Source organism: Bubalus kerabau, chromosome 17, assembly GCF_029407905.1.
Source record: "Bubalus kerabau isolate K-KA32 ecotype Philippines breed swamp buffalo chromosome 17, PCC_UOA_SB_1v2, whole genome shotgun sequence".
Classification (NCBI taxonomy): Eukaryota; Metazoa; Chordata; class Mammalia; order Artiodactyla; family Bovidae; genus Bubalus; species Bubalus kerabau.
The window spans coordinates 59954207-59977660 of NC_073640.1; the positions used below are offsets into that span (position 1 = coordinate 59954207).

A 23454-nucleotide genomic window follows, 5' to 3' on the forward strand; every position below is an offset into this window, starting at 1 on the left:
TCCCCTATTTGGGTGGGAGGGGCGTGGCCCGGCTCCGCGCGCCGCGCCTCTGGGCCTGCGCGCGCCGGAGTCAGGGGTCACGGCGGCGTGGGCTGTGGCGGGAAACACTGTTTGAAGCGGGTGAGTTACGGGAGAAGGGGAATTGCACGGGACTTGGCCTGGCCGGGAAGGAGGCTTGGGGAGCCGAGTCCATGGGCCTGAGAGAGGGTTGTGAGAGCTCGCGTGGGGCATGGCGGCGGGAGGGATCCCCTTGATTAGGGGGTGCACGGAGGAGGGGCAGAGGCCAGTGGCCGTGGGCGCGTACGCGGGGGCAGATGACGGGGTGGGGGCGTCCCCTCGGCCTGCGGGGGGCGCTGGCGCTGGGCGCCGAGGACTAGGGGGACGCACACTGGGGATTCTTTGGAGCAACGGGTCTCGGAGGCATTGGGTTCTCGATGGTGTACGTGAGGGCATGGTGTCATCTTTTATTCTCTAGATACTGAGTACACTGTGCCCAGCACTGCCCTAGGAGTCGAGGCTACAACCCGAATAAGTCAGAAAAAGCCTCTTTCCCAGGGGCAGACCGAGAGTAGACAAGTAGTAAGTAATGACGACAAACCAATGTTGTCAGCTTGTGATTCGTAACCCCAAGGAAAGTAAAACAGAGTAGTCTGCTTTTCTATTTCTAGAGTGAACAGGAGTAGTCCCTCTGGGGAAGTGACATTTGAGAGAGAAGCGAGCCCCGGAAAAAATGTTCTGGACGTGGTGGTTGGGGGGGCGCTGGCCATCCAGTAAAAAGACCTTGAAGTAGGAAGGGGCTTGGCTTCCTTGTAACTTGTAGGGAAGAGTGAGGCTGGAGACATGGTGGGGAACGAGATCCTATAGGGCTTTGTAAATCTCGGTGTTCCCTTTAACTTTTACTGTAGGTTCAGTAGGGAGCCGGGGAGGTTTTGAGCATCACAGCAACTTGATCCTCCCCTGCGTTTTAAAAAAACTCTGACTGCCGATTGAAGATGGGGTTGTAGCAGGAGTGAGAGTGGAAGGAGGAGAGGCCAGTTAGGAGGCAAGGGAGAATGCTAGGCGGCTCAGCCTGCAGTGCAAGTGGGGAGAATCCATCAGGCGTAGGTTGTTTCTGGAGTCTGAACGCACCAAGGTGAGTGTAGGGAAGGGGAGCCCAGGATCACGGGGCTTGTTCGAGCAGCAGGCTGGAGAGGGAGAGCTGAGGGGGAGCAGGTTTGGGGGTGCCACCCTGAAGGCAGAGCTTAGGTGGTGCCAGTGGGCAGGGTGATGTCAGTGACTCAGGTTCATGGCCACACCCACTCCAGGAACCTCTTGTTGCCCTTTCTCCCCCTCCTTCCTGCACTTCCCCACCCAGGCTGTTCCTGCCCTACTCAGGGCCTTTTCTGGGCACTGGGGAGCTAGTGATAATTCAGTTTGGTTGGAAGAAGGACAGGAATCTCAAGCCAGAGCTCTCTGAACTAAACAGAGGCGGCACTAGTCTTTGGGAGCTAAGAGAAGAAAATGAGGGTTCACAGGATGGACTCGTGGAGTTGGTGACACCAGAGAAGAGTCTAAACCGACACAACTTGAAGTGGCCTGCATCGCAGGCACTCTGCTAGGTGATGCTGGGGACCCAGACTGGAGGCAGCCCCTGACCCCTGTGTTTTGAGGACCTTTCAGCTGGAAGTTGTCACAGCTTGTACAGTGATGGAAATGCCCCCAGGGTTCTGTGGGAGCCCCTAGGGGCCGCTGATCAGTGAGGAGGAACTCAACCAGAACTGTTTCAGAGGGTGCAGAGGAGTTAGGTGGCTAAGAAAAAGGGAGATTTCATCCCGCAAACATCTCCTAAGACCAGGCCGCATGCTGGGTGATCCTGGGGACCCAGAGCAGCCTCAGCCCTGCCCCACCCTCAAGAGTTCCCTGTCTGATGAGGGAGCCAGACACAAGCCCAGGTGATCCACAGCCCAGGACGAGGGCAGCAGGAGTCAGGAGGCCCAGAGGTGGGACCTGGCCAAAGCATGAAAGGTGTGGAGTTTTCAAGAGGGGCAGGAGTGAATAGATCCATTTGTCGTTATTTAATGCATCCTTTGACAGATGTGTGTGAGCCAGGATACAGGGTGAGCAAGCAGATGAGTCTGTCCTGTCTCCCCTGCTGGGCAGAGGGCAGTTCACCCCCATATCGCTCCTGGCACCCCTGGAGGCCGACAGTCTGGAGCGCTGATCACCAGTGGGCCCTGGAGCCAGTCTGCTTGGGTTGGAACCCTGGCTCTGCCCCTCTGAGCTAGCTGTGGCACCTCAGGCCTGAAGGTGGCTTCATGTCTCTGGGCCTCCGTGCCAGTTACTGTGTTGGAGAGTTAATAGCAGCACCTGCCCCAGAAGCTTTGGTGAAAATTCTGAGTTCCTTCCTTGGTGCTGCATTCAGAACGTATTCGGAGAAGGCAATGGCAACTCACTCCAGCGTTCTTGCCTGGAGAATCCCAGGGACGGAGGATCCTGGTGGGCTGCCGTCTATGGGGTCACACAGAGTTGGACACGACTGAAGCGACTTAGCAGCAGCAGCAGCAGCACGTATTTATTGGGTGTGTAATCGGCCTCAGCCTCTCTCCTGGGGACATGAGATGTAGCAGGAAACAGAAGGTGAAATCCTGGGCTCTTACAGTATTTCCATTCTCCTCATGGGGAACAGACAGTAAACAAAATGAATAGGCAGTGGTGCTCAGGCTTGAGCAGCTTCGGAGGCCCTGGAGGGCTCGATCCTACGCTGGTGGCTGGGCCCACCTCCAGAGGCCCTCAGTAGGTCTGGGGTGGGGCCTGACAGCTTCCATTCCCACCAGTTCCCACCAGAAGCTGCAGGTGCAGGGCATCACGCTTTGAGAACTCTTAACAATCTGATACAGTGCAGCAGACAGCAACAGAGGCCAGCAAGAAAAATAAAGCTAGGGAAGGAGTTGGAGAATGTCAGGAGGGGACAGCGGGGCTGTCTTTTCAAATTTTTATGTATCTGTTTTTCTGGTCGCACCTTGGCATGTGGGAGTTCCCTGACTAGGAATTGAACCCATGCCCCCTGCAGTAGAAGTGCAGTCTTTAACCACTGGACTGCCGGGGAGGTCCCAGGGGCTGTATTTTGAAGCCGGCCTCACTGAGAAGGTGAAATTGGAACAAAGACCTGAAGGCGGGGAGGAGAGAGCCATGGGGATGTCTGGAAAAGAGCATTTGGTTGGGCAGCAGGAACAGCTTGTGCAAAGCTCTGGGGTAGGAGCAAGCCTGGAGTGTTTGAGGAACAGAGAGGAGGCAAGTGGCTGGGGTGAGCAAGGGAGAGAGGGCAGAGGTGGTGTCCCTGAAAGAGTAGGTGGGGGCAGTTGTGCAGGGTCTTGGGGGCCACGATGAGGACTTTTGTTTTAACTGTGCATGAGGCAAGACCCAGGGACAGGCTCTGAGCAGAGCAGGGGTGGGACGATCTGACATATACAATCTCTTTGGTTGCCGAGTGGAGAAAACACTGAAGGGGGCCAGGTGGAAGGAGGGAGATGGGGAGCGGGCAAGGCTATTCATTCAACAGATATTCCTTGGGTGTCCTCTATGGGCCAGACACTGTTACTGACACCCTTGATTCTTCAGTGAAGGATACTGCATCCCAGCCCGAGCTGAGCTTATTTTCCAGCAGGGGGAGCCAGACAAACAGCAATGCACAAAATAGAGGCCAACCATCTTAGGGAGCCAGAGAGACCAGCCTGGGAGCTGGGGCGGGGCGGGGGTGTAGAGGGCTTGCCGAGAACAGTGCAGCGCCTGTCCATTGAAAGGCAGAGCTGATAAATAAATTTGCTGATGGAGTGAGCGTGTGGTCTGAAGGGAAGAGAGAAGTTGGGGTGACTCCAAGGTTGTTGACTTGCCGGGAGCTGTACTGAATCAGGGGAGACTGTGGGGTGTGAGGAGCAGGTTTGAGGGGAGATCAGGAGCCTGGTTTTGGAGTCTGGGGTGCCTGAAGGGATGTCGCCACAGTGGGCACTCAGATCTGTCAGCCTAGAGTCCCAGCTGAGGCCTGGGTGGGAGACACAAAAGCTAAGAGATGGCATTTAAAGCCATCCCCTGGTGGTCTGGTGGTTAAGATTCCGCTCTTCCAATGCATGGAGTTGCGGGTTCAGTCCCAGGTCAGGGAACTAAGATCCCATATGTTTTGTGGTGTAGCAAAAAAAAAGCGGGTGAGGTTGGGTGGGATGGGATGACAACCTCCAGGGAGTGAGTGTCACTGAGAAACGGGTGTGTGACCTAGAGCAGGCACTCGTTGTGGCTAATGCTGGATTCACTTGCTGTTCAGTATTTGCTGCTGAAGCACCCAGAAAGGTGCCAAGCTCTGCCCTGCACCCCTGAGAGGGGGACACCCAGGGACCCCTTACTTTTCATGCTGGCTTGCCTGACAGTGCCTGGGATATGAGACTAGTCCAGGACGCTAGGTTTTGCTCCGGTGACAGCTGCCCCCCCATTGTACCCCCTGGCCACAGCCCAGTGACCCAGGGCAGCCAGTTGGCCCTCTTCTTCCTCCCCCTGACAAGCCAGGTCTGGGCACTCCGTGGGGCTCCTGGCAACCCCTCAGTTTCCTCTGCCTCACCCGGGCATCTCCCTCGGGTCCTAACTCTGCATCCCTCTGGCTACTCGCATGGTTGGAGCAAAGGGCTCCAGGCTCGTTCCTTCTGAGATCAGACCACGTGTCTGCACAGTTACACGCGGAGGGCACAGGAGAGTCGGTTCAGATTCTTCCTCCTCATCAAAAACCCGTGTCTGCATGGTCGCAGCAGCAACATTCACAAGAGCCCAAAGGTGCAGACATCCCTCACGGGTGAGCGCAACGTGGGATAGCCATGTGGTGAGGAAGTACTCAGGCATAAAAAGGAACGAAGCCCGGATCCGTGCTAGAATGGGGGTGGACCTTGAAAACATTCTCAGGGAAAGAAGCCATACACAGGATTCCATTTCTAGGAAATGCGCAGAACAGGCCAATCCATCTAGACAAGGCAGATCAGTGATGCTTTGGGGGAGGGCGGGAGATGCACTGAGTGGAGAGGGTCTGTTTCATGTGATGATGGTGTTCTAAGATGGACTGTGGTCAAGGTTGCCCAAGTTCTGAATATACTGAAAACCACTGAACTGTACACTTAAAATGCATGAATCGTATGGTATGTGAATGAGATCTTGGTCAAAGTATCTCCCCACCCCCGTCCCCCAGAAAGCCAGTGTTGCCAATTTATTACCTATCCTGCCACAATTATGCGTGAAAAAGCAACATCTTTAGATATATTTCCCCACCACCTTGTATACATGTTATTTTTCTTTTATGTGTTTCTCTACAGCTTTTTCTTTTTTTGGCCCCAACTATCGATCATAGTTTCTGACCAGAGATTGAATCCGTGCCCCCTGCAGTCCCTTCTTCCAACTTTTAATTTAAAAAAATTCCAAGCCTGCAGAGACATCCCAAGACAAGTACAGTGAACACCCATGAACCCTTTCGTGGATTTGTCCGTTGTGAATGTGCTGCCTCATTTTGCTTTATCTTGATGCGCGTACACTTTTTTTTTTTTTTTTTTGCTGAACTGTACAGGTTGTAGCCATCATGATACTACAGGATAATGGGAATCAGGCCATTCTCTATGAAGCGATACTGTTATCTCAGACAATTATGCAGTTTGTGCAGTTCCAGCGATACCCTTCAGAGTTATTTCTACTTTTTAAATCCAAGATCTGACCTGGGATGACACCAGTGAGCCCACTAGTGATTCATCTAGTTGTCATGACGACATAGTCTGTCCTTTCATCTAAAACAGTTTCCTGATCTTTTATCCTCCCCCTTCATGACTTGGACATTTTTTGAAGATTCCATCTCGCTGGCCAGTCTTTACTTTTGGTTTGATTATTTCCTACTGATTGGAGTCAGGGTAAACATTTTCATTTTCTTAGAATTTTTTTTTTTTTTAATACAAAAGCTCTCTTAAGTACACCATTCTGTACTTTGCTATCTCTTCCTAACAATGGGTCTTTGAGAGTCCTCTGTCAGTTCATAGAGAGCTTCCTCATTCCTTTATATAGCTGTATAATATTCCAGGGAACAGAATTCATGTAACTTATTTAAACAGTCCCCCAGGGGAGGACATTTAGGTGGTTTCCAGTCTTTTGGGACTGCAAACAATGCTGCCGGAAATAACCTTGTAAATGCAGTTTTTCATTAGGTGATAGTATATCTGTAGCATAAACCCCTGGATGTGGAATTGCAGCCTCCCCACTTTTTATGCTTTTACTTGAGGTGCAATTTACACATGGTGAAATGCACAGGTCTCAAGCGTACAGCTGGCCGTACAGTACACTTCCACCACCCTGCAGAACAACCTCATGCCCCTTCCCAGTCAATCTCCCCCACCCCAGAAGCAGCCACTAGCCAGACTTTTAGCATCATGGATAAGCATAGTCTATTCTTTCTTAAAATTTTTTGGCTGTACGGCACAGCTTGTGGGATCTTAGTTCTCCGACCAGGGATTGAACCCCCACCCGTAGCAGTGCAAGTGTGGCATCCTAACCACTGGACCCCCAGGGAATTCCCTACTCTGGAGATTTTTTTAAAGGCTCAGGGTCATGGTGGGTGCATAGGAGGCCATGGAGAAGACAGCAACCCTCACCTCACCCCAGCTTGCCCCACAGGATGGATGGTAAGCGGCGACCAGGCCCGGGGCCTGGGGTGCCCCCAAAGCGGGCCCGTGGGGGCCTCTGGGATGAGGATGAGGCGTACCGGCCCTCGCAGTTCGAGGAGGAGCTGGCGCTGATGGAGGAAATGGAAGCAGAGCGCAGGCTGCAGGAGCAGGAGGAGGAGGAGCTGCAGTCGGCCCTGGAGGCGGCGGACGGTGAGACTCGGAGCAGGGGCCCCCCTGTGCCCCACCCCGTGAGGACCCCACACCTGTCACATCTCGGAACCGTGGAGCTGACCTGTAACTTTTAACTCTCAGCCCCTGGCTTGCTTCGACCTCCGCAAGGGGCTGATCTTGGCTGTTAGTAGGCCACCTCTGTTTCCTGTCGCTTCTAACCTTGACCCTTGACCCCTCTATCCCCCTGGAGTGTCCCGCCTGATCCAGACCACCACCTCCACCTGACTTTCTTTCCCAAATGGGATGCTGCTTGAGGGGACAGGAGCAGAGCCAGGAAGGTAGTTACTTGTTTCTGAAGCAAGACCATGACTCCATGGAGCCCCGCTTCCCTCCCCCTATCCAGGGCAATTCTCCCCAACGGCCATAGATGCCCGCTGGCTTCGGCCTGCCCCGCCCCCCTTGGACCCCCAGACGGAGCCTCTCATCTTCCAGCAGTTGGAGATCGACCATTACGTGGGTAAGTTTGGGGATCAGAGGCCTGGTGCGTGGGAGGTGGGGCCGGGTCAGCCACTCTGGCTGTGTGGGAAGAGAGGGACACAGAGGGTCCCCGCCCAGGGCTCTGAGAGGGAGGGACAGGTGGGGGCAGGGAGGGGGGCGTCCTGGAGGAGGAGGTGTCTTCTAACTGAGGCCTGAAGGGGCTGGCTCCTCGCAGAAGGGAGAGGCGTGTGTTGTGGTTTCCATTCATTCATCCCGTCAGTCGGGAACAACCGAGCATCCGCACTGAGGCAGGCCCTATACCAGGCAGACCAGGTCCCTGCTCCCTGAGGCTCACGTTCTAGAAGGAGAGGCAGAACAAGAAAGGAAGTGGAACACTGGCAGTGGTGAGGGTCACAGAGGAGCATCAAATAGGGAGGGGGTGCTGGACCTTGCCTCTTGGAGCTTCGGGAAAGCCCCTCTGAGGAGGTGATGAGTCGTGGGGTTGTCTGGGAAAACGGGACTCTGGGCAGAGGACCCCAAGGAGGGAGCAGGGCTGATACGTTTAAGGAGCAGCCAGTGAGGCAGCGAGGGGCCAGCGAGGACCTTAGCTCTCCACTCTGAGTGAGCTGGCCTGTCCTTGGCAATGGAGAGACCCCATCCAAGCTCCAGGGGCACTCACTAGTGGTAAAGAACCCACCTGCCAATGCAGGAGATGCAGGTTTAATCCCTAGGTCCGGAAGATCCCCTGGAGAAGGGAATGGCAGCCCACTCCAGTATTCTTGCCTGGGAAATCCCATGGACAGAGGATCCTGGCGGGCTACAGTCCATGGGGTCGCAAAGAGTCAGACACCACTGAGCGACTGACCACGCAGCGCACGTGCACGTCCAAGCTCCTACTTGCATTTCGAAGGCTCCCCTGAACGGGAAAGTAAAGACAAGCTACAGGTGGGGAGGAAACGTTTGCAGTCTATATGTCCGACAGAGGACTGGTGCTGCAAATAAAGAACATTAAGAGAGAGTTCAGAAGTGGACAAAAATCTTGGACAATTCACTAGAGGATCTACAGGGGCAAATGTGCACATGAGGTGATACTGTGTCATCGGCTGTCGGGTGAATGTAAATGACAGCCACCGTGAGACACGAACACACACCTGTGAGAGAGGCTCAAGTCAAATACGCAGACGACACCAAGTGCAGGCAAGGGTGTGGAGTGTCGGGAACCCGTGCGCTCAGGGAGGCCATGGCCTGATGCGACCGTGCTGGGGAGCAGCCTGGAAGAATTACAGGGTTCAACCTAGCCCTTTACAGTTTTTCCTGTGGTAGTTAAGTTTTTGGTTTTTGCCCTGAGCTTTATTGAGAGATCAGGCTTAAACCTGCTCTTACAATAGGGCCTGGCAATTCTGCCTGAAAGATATTTACCCGAGAGAAGCAAACACCTACATTCAAACAAAAACCATGGATGTTGATAGCTCTTAGCCACCCAAAACTGGGAACACCACATGTCCTGTGGCGGGTGAATGGATAATACACCATGTAGTGCTTCTCTGCAATAAAGGAAACAAATCACTGACAAGCTTGACAGGGACGGGTGCCAGAGATGTCAGCCCGGGTGCGAGAAGCCGGACTGGGAGGGTTACGTACTGAATGACCCCGTTCTGTGGATGATCTCAAAAAGACAAAATCAGGACGACAAGGAACACACCGATGGTGCCGGGGGGCGGGCTGGAGGCAGGTGTGATTACCAAGGGGCAGATCGAGGGAGCTGTTTGAGTGATGGGACTGTCTTGTACCCCAGTTTTGGCGGTGGTTACACGAATCTATCCCAGCGTTAAAGCTCATAATGCTGCCCACGCAAAGTTGATTCCACTTTTGAAAAGGAAACATTTCATTTGCAAAAGAAAGGCCGGTGCTCCTCTAGCTGTGTGGGGAGAAAGGATGGGAACAGAAACCAGGAGGGAGGCAGGCACACTTTTGAGGGGTCCGAGGGGGCAGCCCCCACTTGCCTGTGTTCCCCACCTCTCCCAGCCCCAGCGCGGCCCCTGCCTGGGGCGCCCCCGCCATCCCAAGGCTCGGTTCCCATCCTCCGCGCCTTCGGGGTCACCGATGAGGGGGTCTCCGTCTGCTGCCACATCCACGGCTTTGCACCCTACTTCTACACCCCAGCGCCCCCGGGTGAGTGACCCCGACCCCAAAGACCCCTCCTTGTCCCGGCCACCCGGGGATCCCCTGCACATCTGACCGGCTCTTCCATACCCCAGGTTTTGGACCTGAGCACCTGAGCGAGCTGCAGCGGGAGCTGAGTGCAGCCATCAGCCGGGACCAGCGCGGGGGCAAGGAGCTCACCGGGCCGGCAGTGCTGGCTGTGGAGCTGTGCTCCCGGGAGAGTGAGCGCCGCCCTGGGGGTCGTGGCGGTCGGGGGTGGAGGTCCTGGGTCGGCAGGGGTTCCGCGAGCCGATGCCAGTCCCCTCTGCCCGCAGGCATGTTCGGGTACCATGGGCACGGCCCCTCCCCGTTTCTGCGTATCACTCTGGCACTGCCCCGCCTCATGGCACCTGCCCGCCGCCTCCTGGAGCAGGGCATCCGCCTGGCCGGCCTCGGCACCCCCAGCTTTGCGCCCTACGAGGCCAACGTTGACTTTGAGATCCGGTATGTCCCCCGCCTCACTTCTCCCACCTCGCCCCCTCCACCTGCCTCTGCCCACTGACCCTCATCCCCCTGAAGGTTCATGGTGGACACAGACATCGTGGGCTGCAACTGGCTGGAGCTCCCAGCCGGGAAATACATCCTGAGGCCGGAGGGGAAGGTATGGGGGTCTCTGGAGCTGAGTTTGGGCTGGGGGGACACAGAGCCGGAACCCTGTAACCGCTGACCCACTTCTTCCCCATAGGCCACTCTGTGTCAGCTGGAGGCCGACGTGCTGTGGTCAGACGTGATCAGCCACCCGCCGGAAGGAGAGTGGCAGCGAATCGCCCCTCTGCGCGTGCTCAGCTTCGACATCGAGTGCGCTGGCCGCAAAGGTCTGTCCCCGGGGCCTGGGGTCCTCCCTCCCTCCTTCCCTACGTCAGTGATGGGCCCGTCTCCCAGGTGTCCCTGCGCTTCTTGAGCTCACTCAGGGAGAAGGGAGTAAACGCACAACCGGATGCAACGCAAAGGAGGGCGGCAGCGGAGAGGGCGGGGCCGCGGGGTGGGGGAGGCCTCCAGGGTGAGGGGGCAGGCCTTGTGAAGAGGGACGGGCAGGGCATGGGGGTGGGGAGGGCAGCCAGTGCAGAGGCCCTGGGGCAGGACCCGCCCAGTCTGTGAGGGCTGGGAGAAGCGGGCAGTGTGGGAACCGGGGTGGATCCTGCAGGGTCTGCGGGCGGTGGGGACCGCATCGGTCAGGCCTGGTGGGGTGCAGAGGTGCGCCCACCCGGTGAGTCACGAGGGAGCGTCAGGAGTTGGTGCCCTGCCTCCCTCTTCCCCCCACCTGTGCAGGCATCTTCCCCGAGCCCGAGCGGGACCCCGTGATCCAGATCTGCTCACTGGGCCTGCGCTGGGGCGAGCCGGAACCCTTCCTGCGCCTGGCGCTCACCCTGCGGCCCTGCGCCCCCATCCTGGGCGCCAAGGTGCAGAGCTACGAGCGGGAGGAGGACCTGCTCCAGGTGGCTCTCATTCCATGCCCCGTCTCCTTTTCCTCAGCTCCCCCTGCCCCCACCCCTCTCCACCGCACACACACGACCAGGCCTGAGGCTGTTTCCTGAGCCGTTTCCCACTCTGGATTCCTTATTTTCAGAGGCACCTGCCCAGTCTTCCTTCCATGGGTGGGAGGGCTCTAGTGCTGCTCCTGGGGGCTTCCAGAACGTCCCAGGACTGGGGAGGACCCACGGTGGGGGGTTGACCTGGATGTCAGCCTGGGTGACCCTGCGTGCTCCCGCCTCAGGCCTGGTCGACCTTCATCCGCATCATGGATCCCGACGTGATCACCGGCTACAATATCCAGAACTTTGACCTTCCCTACCTCATCTCCCGGGCCCAGACCCTCAAGGTACAGCAGGTTCGGGGGAAGCTGCCCTGACACCCCACTGGGGGCTCAGGCTGTGGGCCACTGCCCAGCAACTACAGAGGCCTCCTGGAAACCTTGGCTCTGGCCCCGTCCCTGGCCTGCTGAAAGCCCAGAAGGTTCCTGTGGCTTTCACAGAGGCGAGGATGTTAAGTAAGGAAAGGCTCATGTGGGACTGCCCTGGAGGTCCAGTGGTTAGGAGTCTGCACTTCCACTGCAGCAGGTGTGGGTTCAATACGTGGTCAGGGGACTCGGATCCCTCATGCTGTGTAGTGCGGCCAAAAAAGCAAAGGCTTGGGTATTTGGAAGGGCAGACCGAAGCATGAGTGCAGTGCCTTGTTCTCTAGGCTTTAAAATATGTCAACAAAAACTAAGGAAAACAGGAAGTTGGTGGCAAAACCTTGATGCTTGAACCTGGTATGGGCATGGGGGCGTGTGGGTTTGCAGGGTCCGAAGCTCACAGTCGTGTGTGGTCTCTCAGTCTGGAGGCTGGAAGGCCAGTCAGAGTGTCACAGGGTTGGTTCCTTCTGAGGCCTCTCTCCTAGCTTCCTGCTGCCTCAGACACTGCGGGGTATACCTGGCGCTCTCCCCAGCTCTCCCCTCTGCGTGCCAGTGTCCCCTTTTTTTTAAAGACCACAGTCACATTGGATCAGGGCCACCTAGACCTCATCTTAACTTGCTTACCGGCAAAGACTCAGTTTCCAAATGAGGTCACATTCAGAGGTCCAGGAGTTACAACTTCAGCATCTTTTAGGCAGACACACTTCAGCTCTTAACAGGTGTATTGTGCTGTTCAGTTGCTCAGTTGTGTCTGACTCTTTGCGACCCCATGGACTGTAGCACGCCAGGATTCCCTGTCCTCCATTTCCCGGAGTTTGCTCAAAACTCAATGTCCACTGAGTCAGTGATGCCATCCAGCCATCTTATCCTCTGTCACCCCCTTCTCCTCCTGCCCTCAATCTTTCTCAGCATCAGGGTGTTTTCCAGTGAGTCAGCTCTTCACATCAGGTGGCCAAATTATTGGAATTTCATCTTAAGCATCAGTCCTTTCAGTGAATATTCAGGGTTGATTTCTTGTTTTCTTCCTTGTCTATACATTTGGCCAGTTTGATAATGGAAAGAGCAAACAACCACACTCAGAGCTCCCCAGCATCTCCAGGGAGAAGCCCACCCCTGTCAGCCTGGTGTTTATACTCCAGCCTCTGCTCCCCTCCCTTGCCCTCCGCTCCCACCCCAGCTCAGGCCTGTCCTCCATACCTGGTCCCCCCAGTTCACTGTCCCTGGTACAGACCTAGCTCTCCACGCTGGCCCCTGCTTGTGCTTCCACCTGGTCAACCCCCAGGTCCCCCACCCTGTGCACCCACTGCTTCCCCGGCAAGCTCAGCATTGTCCCCAAGTCTCTCCCTCCTGCGCCTCCCCATCCGGGTGCAACCCCCAGCCCCTGGGCACCGTCCTTGCCCCCTTCACCCCCATAGTCCCAGGCCCCTCTAACTCTTTCTGTCCAGCCTCCAGTTCGTGCCTGCCTGTCCCTGAGGGTCCTTATGTCCCAGAGCTGCCCTAGTCCCCAGGGCTCTCAGTAGGCAGAGGATGGCGCCGCAGCGGTGTTGTGGGTGGTGGGGTCGCTGCTCCTGTGGCTCAGCCCTGCAGACCCCCAGCCCCCGCCCTCCCCGTGTGCTGTGCCCCAGGTGCCAGGCTTCCCCTTGCTGGGCCGTGTGATTGGCCTCCGCTCCAACATCCGGGACTCGTCCTTCCAGTCCAGGCAGACTGGCCGGCGGGACAGCAAAGTGGTCAGCATGGTGGGCCGCGTGCAGATGGACATGCTGCAGGTACGGCTGGGCCAGGAGGGGCCGCCCTCGCGGGGCCACTTCCCCAGGGCCGCCGCCCAACCTCCCCGCCCGCCGCAGGTGCTGCTGCGGGAGTACAAGCTCCGGTCCTACACGCTCAATGCCGTGAGCTTCCACTTCCTGGGCGAGCAGAAGGAGGACGTGCAGCACAGCATCATCACAGACCTGCAGGTGCGTGTGCCCTGACCCCGCTCCCGCGTCCTCAAGCTCTGCCTCCAAAGCCCTCAGACCCCGCCTCTCAGGCCCTCAGACCACCTCCTGAGCCCTCAGACCCCACCTCCCGCATCCTCAGACCTCGCCTCCAATGCCCTCAGACCCCTCCTCTCATGCCCTCAGACCCCGCCCCTCGTCTCCCCACGCTGGCAGCCCTGTCTCCCGCTCTCCTTCCTGGTCTTGGACATCTTGTGCCTGTTCTCCTGACCTTTCCCTTCACCTCCTGCCCTTGATCTCTGACCTCCCTCCGCAGATGGGAACTGTATCCCTAGCCATTCCTGTGACCTCTGGCATGGCGACCTCTGTTCCACTGCCCTGCCTTTCCTAGTCCACACTAGCCTCTCAGACCGCACCCTCCTCCCTTCCACCCTGTCGCCCCCCTGACCCCTGTCCCTGTACCCAGAACGGTAACGACCAGACGCGCCGCCGCCTGGCCGTGTACTGCCTCAAGGACGCCTTCCTGCCGCTGCGGCTGCTGGAGCGGCTCATGGTGCTGGTGAACGCCATGGAGATGGCGCGCGTCACCGGCGTGCCCCTTGGCTACCTGCTCAGCCGCGGCCAGCAGGTCAAGGTCGTGTCCCAGCTGCTGCGACAGGTCAGCAGGCAGAGCCTGGGGCGGCCCGGCCACCGCGCTCCCCACCGAGGGGCCCTGCTCACCCCCAACACTTGGGTCCCGCCTTCTCCCTTCCTAGGCCATGCGCCAGGGGCTGCTGATGCCCGTGGTGAAGACGGAGGGCGGTGAGGACTATACTGGGGCCACGGTCATCGAGCCACTGAAAGGGTGAGGCCCGCGGAGGGATCAGGGGTCCAGGGGTTGTGGGTGCAAGGGGGTGCCCAGCCCTGACTCTCCCCCCATGCCCCCAGGTACTACGACGTCCCCATCGCCACCTTGGACTTCTCCTCACTGTACCCGTCCATCATGATGGCCCACAACCTGTGCTACACCACGCTCCTGCGGCCCGGGGCCGCCCAGAAACTAGGGTATGGCGCCTCACTCACCACGTGTACCCTGAGACTGCCCAGGGACCGGCCAGAGTGGGGCCAGAGACCCAGAGCTAGTGGGGAGGGGAGGAGACTGGCAAGAGGTAGGGGCATCCTAAGGGATGAAGAGAAGGGCCAGGCGTCACCCCCACCATCTCTCATCCAGCCTGACCGAGGATCAGTTCATCAAGACGCCCACGGGGGACGAGTTTGTGAAGGCATCGGTGCGGAAGGGGCTGCTCCCCCAGATCCTGGAAAACCTGCTCAGCGCCCGGAAGAGGTGGGCCCTCGAGCTCCCCCCGCCTACCCTGCTCTGAGCTCAGGCTTGTTGAAGTGGCCTGGAATCCCTGTCCCTCACCAGCGCATGTCGCTGCAGCTGCGCCTCAACTAGAACAAGTCACGCACTGCAGGCAGCTCCCACCAGCCCCTCTGCTAGGCACCTCCATGCAGTGTGCAACCTGCACAACTGTACGTGGCACCCCTTTTCAGAAAGGCACCCTGACCCAGCCCTCTCGTCTCCCCGTGAGGCCTGGGATGGCCCTCGAGTGGCCTTTGGTCCCCACGTCCTCCTTTCTCTTCCCAGGGCCAAGGCCGAGCTGGCCAAGGAGACAGACCCCCTACGGCGGCAAGTGTTGGATGGGCGCCAGCTGGCGCTGAAAGTGAGTGCTAACTCTGTGTACGGCTTCACTGGCGCCCAGGTGGGCAGGCTCCCGTGCCTGGAAATCTCACAGGTGAGTGCACAGCGGCAGGTGGAGGGCAGACACCCCCTCTTGGGGAGAACCAGGGCTCAGTGTGGTGGAGGTCAGGGCCAGGCCCCAACACACCGGCCTCTTGGAGAGTGGATGCCTATGTGATTGGTTCAGCAGAACACTTGCTGACCGTTCCCTGTGGGCTGGGCCTTGTGGGTCTAGCCGGTGACACTGGGTGAGAGTTCCTGCCCTAGTGCCCAGCCTTGTGGGGACACTGATGGCGATGGAAGTAAATGTGTACAGGAAAGCAGTTGGGGAGGGAGGGGCGGGGCGGGGCGGGCAGAGGCCGAGGAATGAAGGGAGGGGCCCAGTTTGGCTTGTTCTTTCCACCTGTCCCTCAGTCACTTGGCAGCCTCGTGTCCCTGGCAGTTGCTACCCTATCCCACCTGCTGCGCTGGTCCCCATCGGGGTGGCAGAGTAGAGAGCACCTTCCCTTCCCCCTCCTGATGGGAGAACAGGGGCCCCTCTGTCAGGGGCCTTGGGCCACACTGTATCCCCTTGCCCTCTGGAGGGACTGGAGACTGAGTAACTGAGGTCAGTCACATGGTGCGCCAGGCACTTGACCCCCAATAAAAGCCCAGACCACTGAGGCTGGGGGTCACCCAGCAGCGCAGTCAGGTGCGGGCATTTGACTTTACGTCCTCAGTCACCATCTGGACAGGCGCGCGGGTCCCCCATCCTGTGCCTGAGTGAGGACCCCGGCGAGGACGCTTGGCCAGCATTGGGACAGTGCTCTGCTCCGAGAGGAAGCGTGGGCAGACGTGCCCACAGCAGCATCCTGTGGGGGCTGTTTACTGCTCAGACAGAAAAACAGACCCGCGGCAAGACCACAGCGGGCCTGACTCTGAGGTTCTGCCGAGCTGGGATCAGGTGTAGTTCAGGGGCCCCCATGCCCACCCTCAGATCCATTGATTCACTAGAAGGATTCAGACTCAGAAAAGCTGTTATACTCATGGTTATGATTTATTACAGTGAAAGGATAGGGGTTAAAAGCAGCCAAGGGAAAGGCACATGGGGCAGAGTCCAGGGGAGACCAGGCGGAAGCTTCCACTTGCCTTTCCCAGGGGAGTCCTGCGGACAGCTCTCCTTCCTCCCCGCACTGATGCACATGTGGTACTGCCCATCAAGGAAGTTCACCCGAGACTTGGTGGCCTGGGTTTTTATTGAGTGTCAGGTGCATGGAGTACACCATGTGACTGACCTCAGTTACTCAGTCTCCAGTCCCTCTAGAGGTCAAGGTGATACGGTGTGGCCCAAGGCCCCCACCATAAATCACATTAGATCACTTGGTGTGACCCAAGGTCCCAGATGAACAAAGACGTTTGTCAGGCAGGACATGCCAAGGGCTTCGAGGTTCCCTCCCAGGAGCCAGCCAAGAGCCAGACCTCTGTTTGAGCGAGGTTAATCTCTTGTGGTAGATCAGCCTTACCCCTCTTTCTGGCCCTTCCTAATCCCCGGGGCCTCTCCCAGCCTCCTCGGTGGAAAGCAGTGGATGCTTGGGCATCAGGTTGCAGCTCCCAAGGGGAGGCCAGGCAGGAGGGTGTGGCTGGGCTTTTCCCCTGGCACTTCCTCATCACTGCTGCTGCTTCCTGGCCCTGTCTCTCTTGTTTTCCTCTCAGCCCCTTCTCTCTGTCTCAGTTATGTCTGTTTCTTAGCGTCTTTTCCTATTCTGTCTCTTAAGCTTATGAAGGCCAGAGGGTGGAAGAAAAAGAGTACTGAGTCATTTCAGAAAAAAGTTAGAAGGAAGATCGAATGGGTGGAACAAATAGAAGACAGCTGGATGGTAGATTTAAGCTCAGATATAATCAGTAATTACACTAAACATAAATGGCCTGGATGCTCCAGTTAAACACAAAGGTTTTCTGGCTGGATCCAAACAAGAACAGAAGTCACGTGTGTTTCTTCTTAGTGTGTCCCTCCTCCTTCCCCAAATTCAGTTTCCTTATTTGGAAAGGAATGGTCTCCCCCTGGCCCTGGTACAGCCCCCTGTCTTTGTGGGGGACATTTCTGATTGCCCAAGGATGGGGGAATGAGACCAGGAATGTCACCAGATGTCTCAGCACCTCTGTGGAGACACACTGAGCCGATGGTCTCTTCTGGCACTGGCCTTTCCGCCACTATTTGCTGCCGATCAGGCTCTCCTCTAAGGACCTCCATGAAGGAACAGCTCAGTACCCCATTTTACAGATTTGGAAGCTGAGGCCCAGAGAGACAGTGGCTCACCCATGCTCATACCTGGACCCTGCGGACGGCCCCTGGGCCCTCACTCTGCGTGATTCTCTCCCCAACAGAGTGTCACCGGGTTCGGGCGCCAGATGATTGAGAAGACAAAGCAGCTCGTGGAGACCAAGTACACGGTGGAAAACGGCTACAGCACCAGCGCCAAGGTCAGGGGCCTGCTGCCTGCCCGCTGCTGCCCGAGACGGGCCGGGAGCTGGCATGGGGAGTGCAGGGGCCGCCCAGCATCTCCCCGCCCCTCCGGGTCACACGCGCCCCTCCCCAGGTGGTGTATGGTGACACAGACTCGGTCATGTGCCGCTTTGGCGTCTCCTCCGTGGCTGAGGCGATGGCTTTGGGACGGGAGGCTGCAGACTGGGTGTCCGGCCACTTCCCCTCGCCCATCCGGCTAGAGTTTGAGAAAGTAAGTGGGGGGCCCCCAGTGCTTGGAGTGGACAGATGTGAGTCTTGCCACTTTGGGGGGAGGGTCTCTGAGCCTCGGGATGTCTGCATTTGTGTGGGGTTCTCCTGCTATGTCAGCGTCTGGGCACCCTGTGTTCCCCGGGTCTCTATTTCCGGGCGCTCTGAACTGGGTGTCCCATTCTTTGAGTTCATAAGCCCCACTTTTGAGGTATTTTGTTTGCTGCCTGGATCCTCCTGAGTTCTGGACTTTGGTTTTAGAAACCTCCACAGCCTTGGGCTTTGCTATGAAAGACAGTGTTTGTTTCCTAAAGATGCTGTCAGCCTTGGAGTGTCTCGGGTTTTTAGGTCTTGGGGGGCAGCCCTGTCCACTGGGGGCCCCCTGACCAGGAGATTCCTGGATTGGGGCGCTGGGGTCAGGCCTTGGGGTACACTTGCTCTCAGATTTGGAGCCTGTCCATCTGGGGAGGTCACTCCCTGCCAGTCTCCTCTTTTTCAGGGGGTGCTGCCTGTCTCCCCTGCCTGCCTCCGGTCTGTTTCAGGCCTCCATTTGGGGTCCTCCAGACTTCACCCCAGTGTCTGGATCTTGGGTTTTAGGGTCTAGGTTTATTCCAGTCCATTTCCGATTTGGGGAAGGTCCCTGGAATGCTGAGGTTGCCCCCCCACCCCACCCCTCACCCCACCACCACAGCCCCTCGAGCTGAGATGCTGGAGTCTTAGGGTCCATCTTCCCCAGTGACCCAATCCCACATCCCCGGGACCATCCCTGACTGTCCCATTTCTGGGGAAGTCTCAGGATGGGGCGCCGGCGCCCACAGTCCCAGGGCCTCAGCCCGTGGCGGCTTTCCCCAGGTCTACTTCCCCTACCTGCTCATCAGCAAGAAGCGTTACGCAGGCCTGCTCTTCTCCTCCCGGCCCGACGCCCACGACCGCATGGACTGCAAGGGCCTGGAGGCCGTGCGCAGGGACAACTGCCCCCTGGTGGCCAACCTCGTCACCGCCTCGCTGCGCCGCCTGCTCATCGACCGGTGCGTGGGGACCCCCACCCGGCCCCCAGCCCCTCCTCCCTTGGGGACACAGGTGTTAGGCCCAGCCCTTCGGTGGCCGCGCTGTGGAAAGAGTGTGGGGTCGGGCAGCTGCGGGTTCCGGCCCCGTTTCTGCCCCCTGGCAGCCGGCGGCCGGGCAGGGCCCCTCCTCACCCCTGGCACGCACCCCGAGTTCCGCTGACAGCCGCCCCTCTGCAGAGACCCCTCGGGTGCCGTGGCTCATGCACAGGACGTCATCTCCGATCTGCTGTGTAATCGCATTGACATCTCGCAGCTGGTCATTACCAAGGAGCTGACTCGCGCTGCCGCCGATTACGCGGGCAAGCAGGCCCACGTGGAGCTGGCCGAGAGGTGCGCCCAGCCCGGGAAGGGGCGGGGGCGGCCAGAAATAGCCCCTCACCAGCCAGCTGGGCCAGCCACTTCCTAGCCCCCCCGCCCGCCCCCACCCGGCCCACCTGCCCTCACCCGGCCCGCCGCTCGCCCCGGTCTCCCCGCAGGATGAGGAAGCGGGACCCCGGGAGCGCGCCCAGCCTGGGCGACCGCGTCCCCTACGTGATCATCAGCGCTGCCAAGGGCGTGGCCGCCTACATGAAGTCCGAGGTCAGGCCCACCTGGGCTGCGCGCTCCGCCCTGCTCTCCGAGCTCTCACTTCTGCTTTCCAGGCAGGGTGGGAGGGTGTTCCTCTCCGCGGCCCCGCGGGGACCTTGAGAACCGCCCCCAACACACCCCTGGGAGTTGGCTCCGTGATGCTTTGCTCTCAGGCTTTCCCGAACCCTCTGGAAGGGCCCCCCCACCCCCGCGCTATTCGGACCCCTCCTGGAGAAGGGGGCGCAGCTTCCCTGCACACGGCGAGAGTGCCTGTTGCGTCGTCTGTTTCTGTGCCTTTGGCTTCTTGGTCCCGGCTCTCCAGCTTGTCCTTCCCTGGGATTCACACCCTCCTGCATTCTACCTGGATGTCTAGTGACCCCTGACCCCACAACCCCCTCCGCAGTCCCCAGTTCCTGCCCCATCACTTTAGATCTGGGCTTCCAGCCTCCAGCTCCATCTTCCTGCCTCCTGCCCCCACCGTGCTCTCTGACCCTTCCTTGGCTACCTGAGGGCTTCTACCTGTGGGTCACCGAGCCTGTGGCCAGGGACTCCCCATGACCTCTGACCCCATCCTAGCCTGGGTTAGTGACTGCCACTCAGCATTACCCCAATTCATGACTGAAGGACCCCCCCCACCCCAGCCTCTGCGACTCCAGGGACCCTGGCACCTCAGCCCCTCCGAGGCCCCTCCACTGCATTCCCTGGTGTGATGGCGCCCTGATCTGCCCACAGGACCCCCTGTTCGTACTGGAGCACAGCCTGCCCATCGACACGCAGTACTACCTGGAGCAGCAGCTCGCCAAGCCGCTCCTGCGCATCTTCGAGCCCATCCTGGGCGAGGGCCGTGCCGAGGCTGTGCTGCTGCGTACGGGGATGGGGTGGGGGACCCCGGGGCGGGTGAGGGTACGGGGGTCAGGGTCGGGCACCCGGCCCACGGCCTGCCCTCACCTGCAGGCGGGGACCACACTCGCTGCAAGACTGTGCTCACGGGCAAGGTGGGCGGCCTCCTGGCCTTCGCCAAACGCCGGAACTGCTGCATCGGCTGCCGCACTGTCCTCAGCCACCAGGGTGAGCACAGGACCCCAGCCCCCTGGCCCTCCTGTCTCCACCGTCACCCGAGGGCCCCGGCACCAGCCCCGCAAGCTGGCGTGGCCCCTGGGTGGGTCTCCCGTCTGCAGGCGCCCCCAGGAGGGTCCCGGGCCCCCTACCCTGGGAGTTCCCCAGGGAGTTTTCTCCACACACTTGCTCCCTTGTTCTCTCGTCTGTGGGGACTTTCAGAAGCCGGGATGGGCAGCGGGCGGGGATGGGGCGGCCCAGGCCCTGGCTCAGCCCCAGCTCCCCTGTGCTGACCGGCCTCCCCCCCCGCCCCCCTCCTCATCCCAGGAGCCGTGTGCAAGTTCTGCCAGCCCCGGGAGTCAGAGCTGTACCAGAAGGAGGTGAGGGGTCAGGGGAGGCGGGCCGGGCAGCTGGGGGTTGGGTGGGGCCGGGCTGCCCGCTCAGCCCCTGCTGCCCTCAGGTGTCCCACCTGAGTGCCCTGGAGGAGCGCTTCTCACGCCTGTGGACGCAGTGCCAGCGCTGCCAGGGCAGCCTGCACGAGGACGTCATCTGCACCAGGTGGGCGGCTGGCCGGCCCAGTGCAGCCCCCCGGGTCCCGCCACCACCCCCAAACCCCCCCCACCCCCCCCACCCCTGACACATCCCCCTCCAGCTGTGAGGGTCTCCCTGACCCTCAGTGTCCCGGCCTGCATGACGGGCCAGTACACCCGTCCCAGCCTCCCTGGGGCGGGGCTGGGGGGCTGCTGAGCGGGGAGGGCCGGGCACCCAGTATGCCCGGGAAATGGCCACACGCACACACCATCACACAGAAGCACACACAGGGTCTCGGCCCCCTCCCCCAGGGCGGGCCGGGCTTTCCCCAGGGAACGGGTGGGCGGGGCGGGTTCCCACGCCAGGTGCCAGGTGATATACGGCCGGTGGCCCGGCGCCCGCGCGAGCACCCGCTGTTACCGGCTCCCCCCCTCCCCCCGCCCCCGGGCCCGCTGAGCAAACAGCCCCTGGTGGGCGGGCGCCGGGTGGGCAGCATACAGGGGCCAAAGTCCTGGGAACAGCCCCTGCCCCGCCGCGGGCCCTGACCTCCGCCCGGCCCGCAGCCGGGACTGTCCCATCTTCTACATGCGCAAGAAGGTGCGGAAGGACCTGGAGGACCAGGAGCGGCTGCTGCGGCGCTTCGGGCCCCCCGGCCCAGAGGCTTGGTGACCTCTGACCTCAGCGGACTAACCACCTTGGGGGCGCGGGGGGACAGGCGGGGAATTAATAAAGCTCAGGCCTTTTGTTCCATGGTATCTTGTGGTCTTGGGGGGGTCGTGGTCCACCGTCATGAGCCCTGGCCCAGGTGGCCTCGCTGCACTGAGTGGGATGCCCCGACCCCCAGGAGGCCCCCATGGGCCCCTTCACCCTCCCTTGCAAGACCCCTGGGCTGGATCGGATCTCCCCGCCCCTCCTGAGCGCCCCCCCCCCAGGCCTCAGCCAACAGTCTCTGTGGGCCCCGCCTTCCAGGTGCTGACCTGCTTCCTCCACGCCTGGGGCAGCCCCCGGTAGGAGGCTCCCGCTCCCCGGAACGACAAGGGGACCCCCCCCTCAGGTCACACACCCACAGTGTTTCCACCTTGGGGTCCCCACCGGCTTCAGGACTGAGTTTCTTCCTCAGGGACCCCTGCTGAATTCACGTCCACTCTGGGAGACTCTGCTCCCCCACCTCTGACACCCGAGTGCTCTCACCTGATGTCAGTCTCTGCGTGCCCCCAGGAACTCCCCCAGGAACTCCCCCAGGCTCCTCAGTCCAGAGACACCCCCCACACACGCCCCCTGACCATAAGACCCCTTGACTTTTTTACTTTCTCAGGGTCCCGCCAAAACCAATGATTCTCCCATCTCCAATCCTCAGGGCCAGGCCCCCACCCCAACCCTGGGGATCCCCAAATCCAGACAGCCCCTGGGCCCACCCTCCCTGCCACGTGACCAAGGGGTTGTGCAATCCAGCCCCCTCCCCGACCCCCTCCCTGAGGGGATTTTCGAGGAGGGCTGAGCTCACAGCCAGCCGGCACCCCTGCCCCCCCCAACCCCGGGGGCTGGGCCAAGGTATAAATAGGGGTGGTGGCTGCAGGCGGCAGCAAGCACCACCATGCTCACCCTAGAGGCTGCACAGTAAGTGGGGGCCCTCCAAAACCGGGATTCAGGACCCCTGCCCTGCCCCTCACCTTTGACCCCTCTGCCACCAGGCCTCCCCCCTGGGGTGGTGGTCTCTGCCCCACCCAGGAAGCAGGTGGGTGGGAGGGGCTGGGGTCCACTCTCCCTCCTGGATCTCTTTGCCTCTGCCACCTCGATTCCCTCCTGCATCCCACCGTGTCTCCCCTGGACCCCTGGGGAGAGAAAAGAGAAAGGATCTCTTTCCCTTGGGGCACTTGCTTCTCCACCCTGGTGTCCTCCCAAGTGGCCCTTGGCCTCTGTCCCTGTCTTCCTCCAGGTCTCACTGCATCCCCGACTCCTGTGTCTGCAGCCTGTGCTGCGGGCCACATCTTTTCTGTTTGTGGGTCTCTTGTTTACTGCCTCTTGCTCCCTCGCTGTGTCTTTCTGTCTGTCTCATCTCTCTATCTGTCTGCCTGTCTATTCCCCACCCATTTCTGGGGCTTAATAAATACCTCCTGCAGCCCAAGCGTGAACGCCTCTCCACACCTTTCTCCCTTCCCTCCTCTCCTCCCTTCGCCTCGGCGGAGCCTCTTCTGTATTTTCCCATCTCCATCCACACGCCTCTCCCGTCGTCTTTCGCCTCTGGTCCAAGATGGACCCATTGAACGGACTCGCTCACCAAGGCCCCCTCCCCACCCCCACCAGCCCTCCGGCACCCACATCTTCTCTCCGGGGACTTTCTCTCCTTCACTTTCCCTGCCCCCGCCCGGCCTCTGTCTATGCAAATCCCAGGGGAGGGGGGAACATTTGCCTGGCCTCCGCCCCCCACTTCCTGTCCCGGTGGGAGAGTGGGGGTGAGTGTGGTGGGGCTGG

General features: G+C 59.7%; 1 protein-coding gene across 1 annotated transcript; it reads left to right on the top strand.

The window, feature by feature from the left end:
- Positions 1-9: 9 nt before the first annotated feature.
- On the top strand, positions 10-21737 carry POLD1 (DNA polymerase delta 1, catalytic subunit). The gene is made up of 27 exons (XM_055552888.1): positions 10-120; positions 6664-6863; positions 7228-7341; positions 9327-9473; positions 9560-9685; positions 9779-9947; positions 10023-10104; positions 10189-10318; positions 10773-10939; positions 11218-11322; positions 13023-13163; positions 13242-13352; positions 13798-13989; positions 14087-14175; positions 14259-14375; positions 14542-14655; positions 14959-15106; positions 17416-17511; positions 17628-17765; positions 18614-18789; positions 19006-19158; positions 19305-19407; positions 20128-20260; positions 20350-20463; positions 20779-20831; positions 20912-21009; positions 21546-21737. Exons 2-27 carry the CDS (start codon positions 6665-6667, stop codon positions 21649-21651), a joined length of 3321 nt encoding a protein of 1106 aa, XP_055408863.1. The 5' UTR covers positions 10-120; position 6664; the 3' UTR covers positions 21652-21737.
- The last annotated feature ends 1717 nt before the right edge of the window (positions 21738-23454 follow it).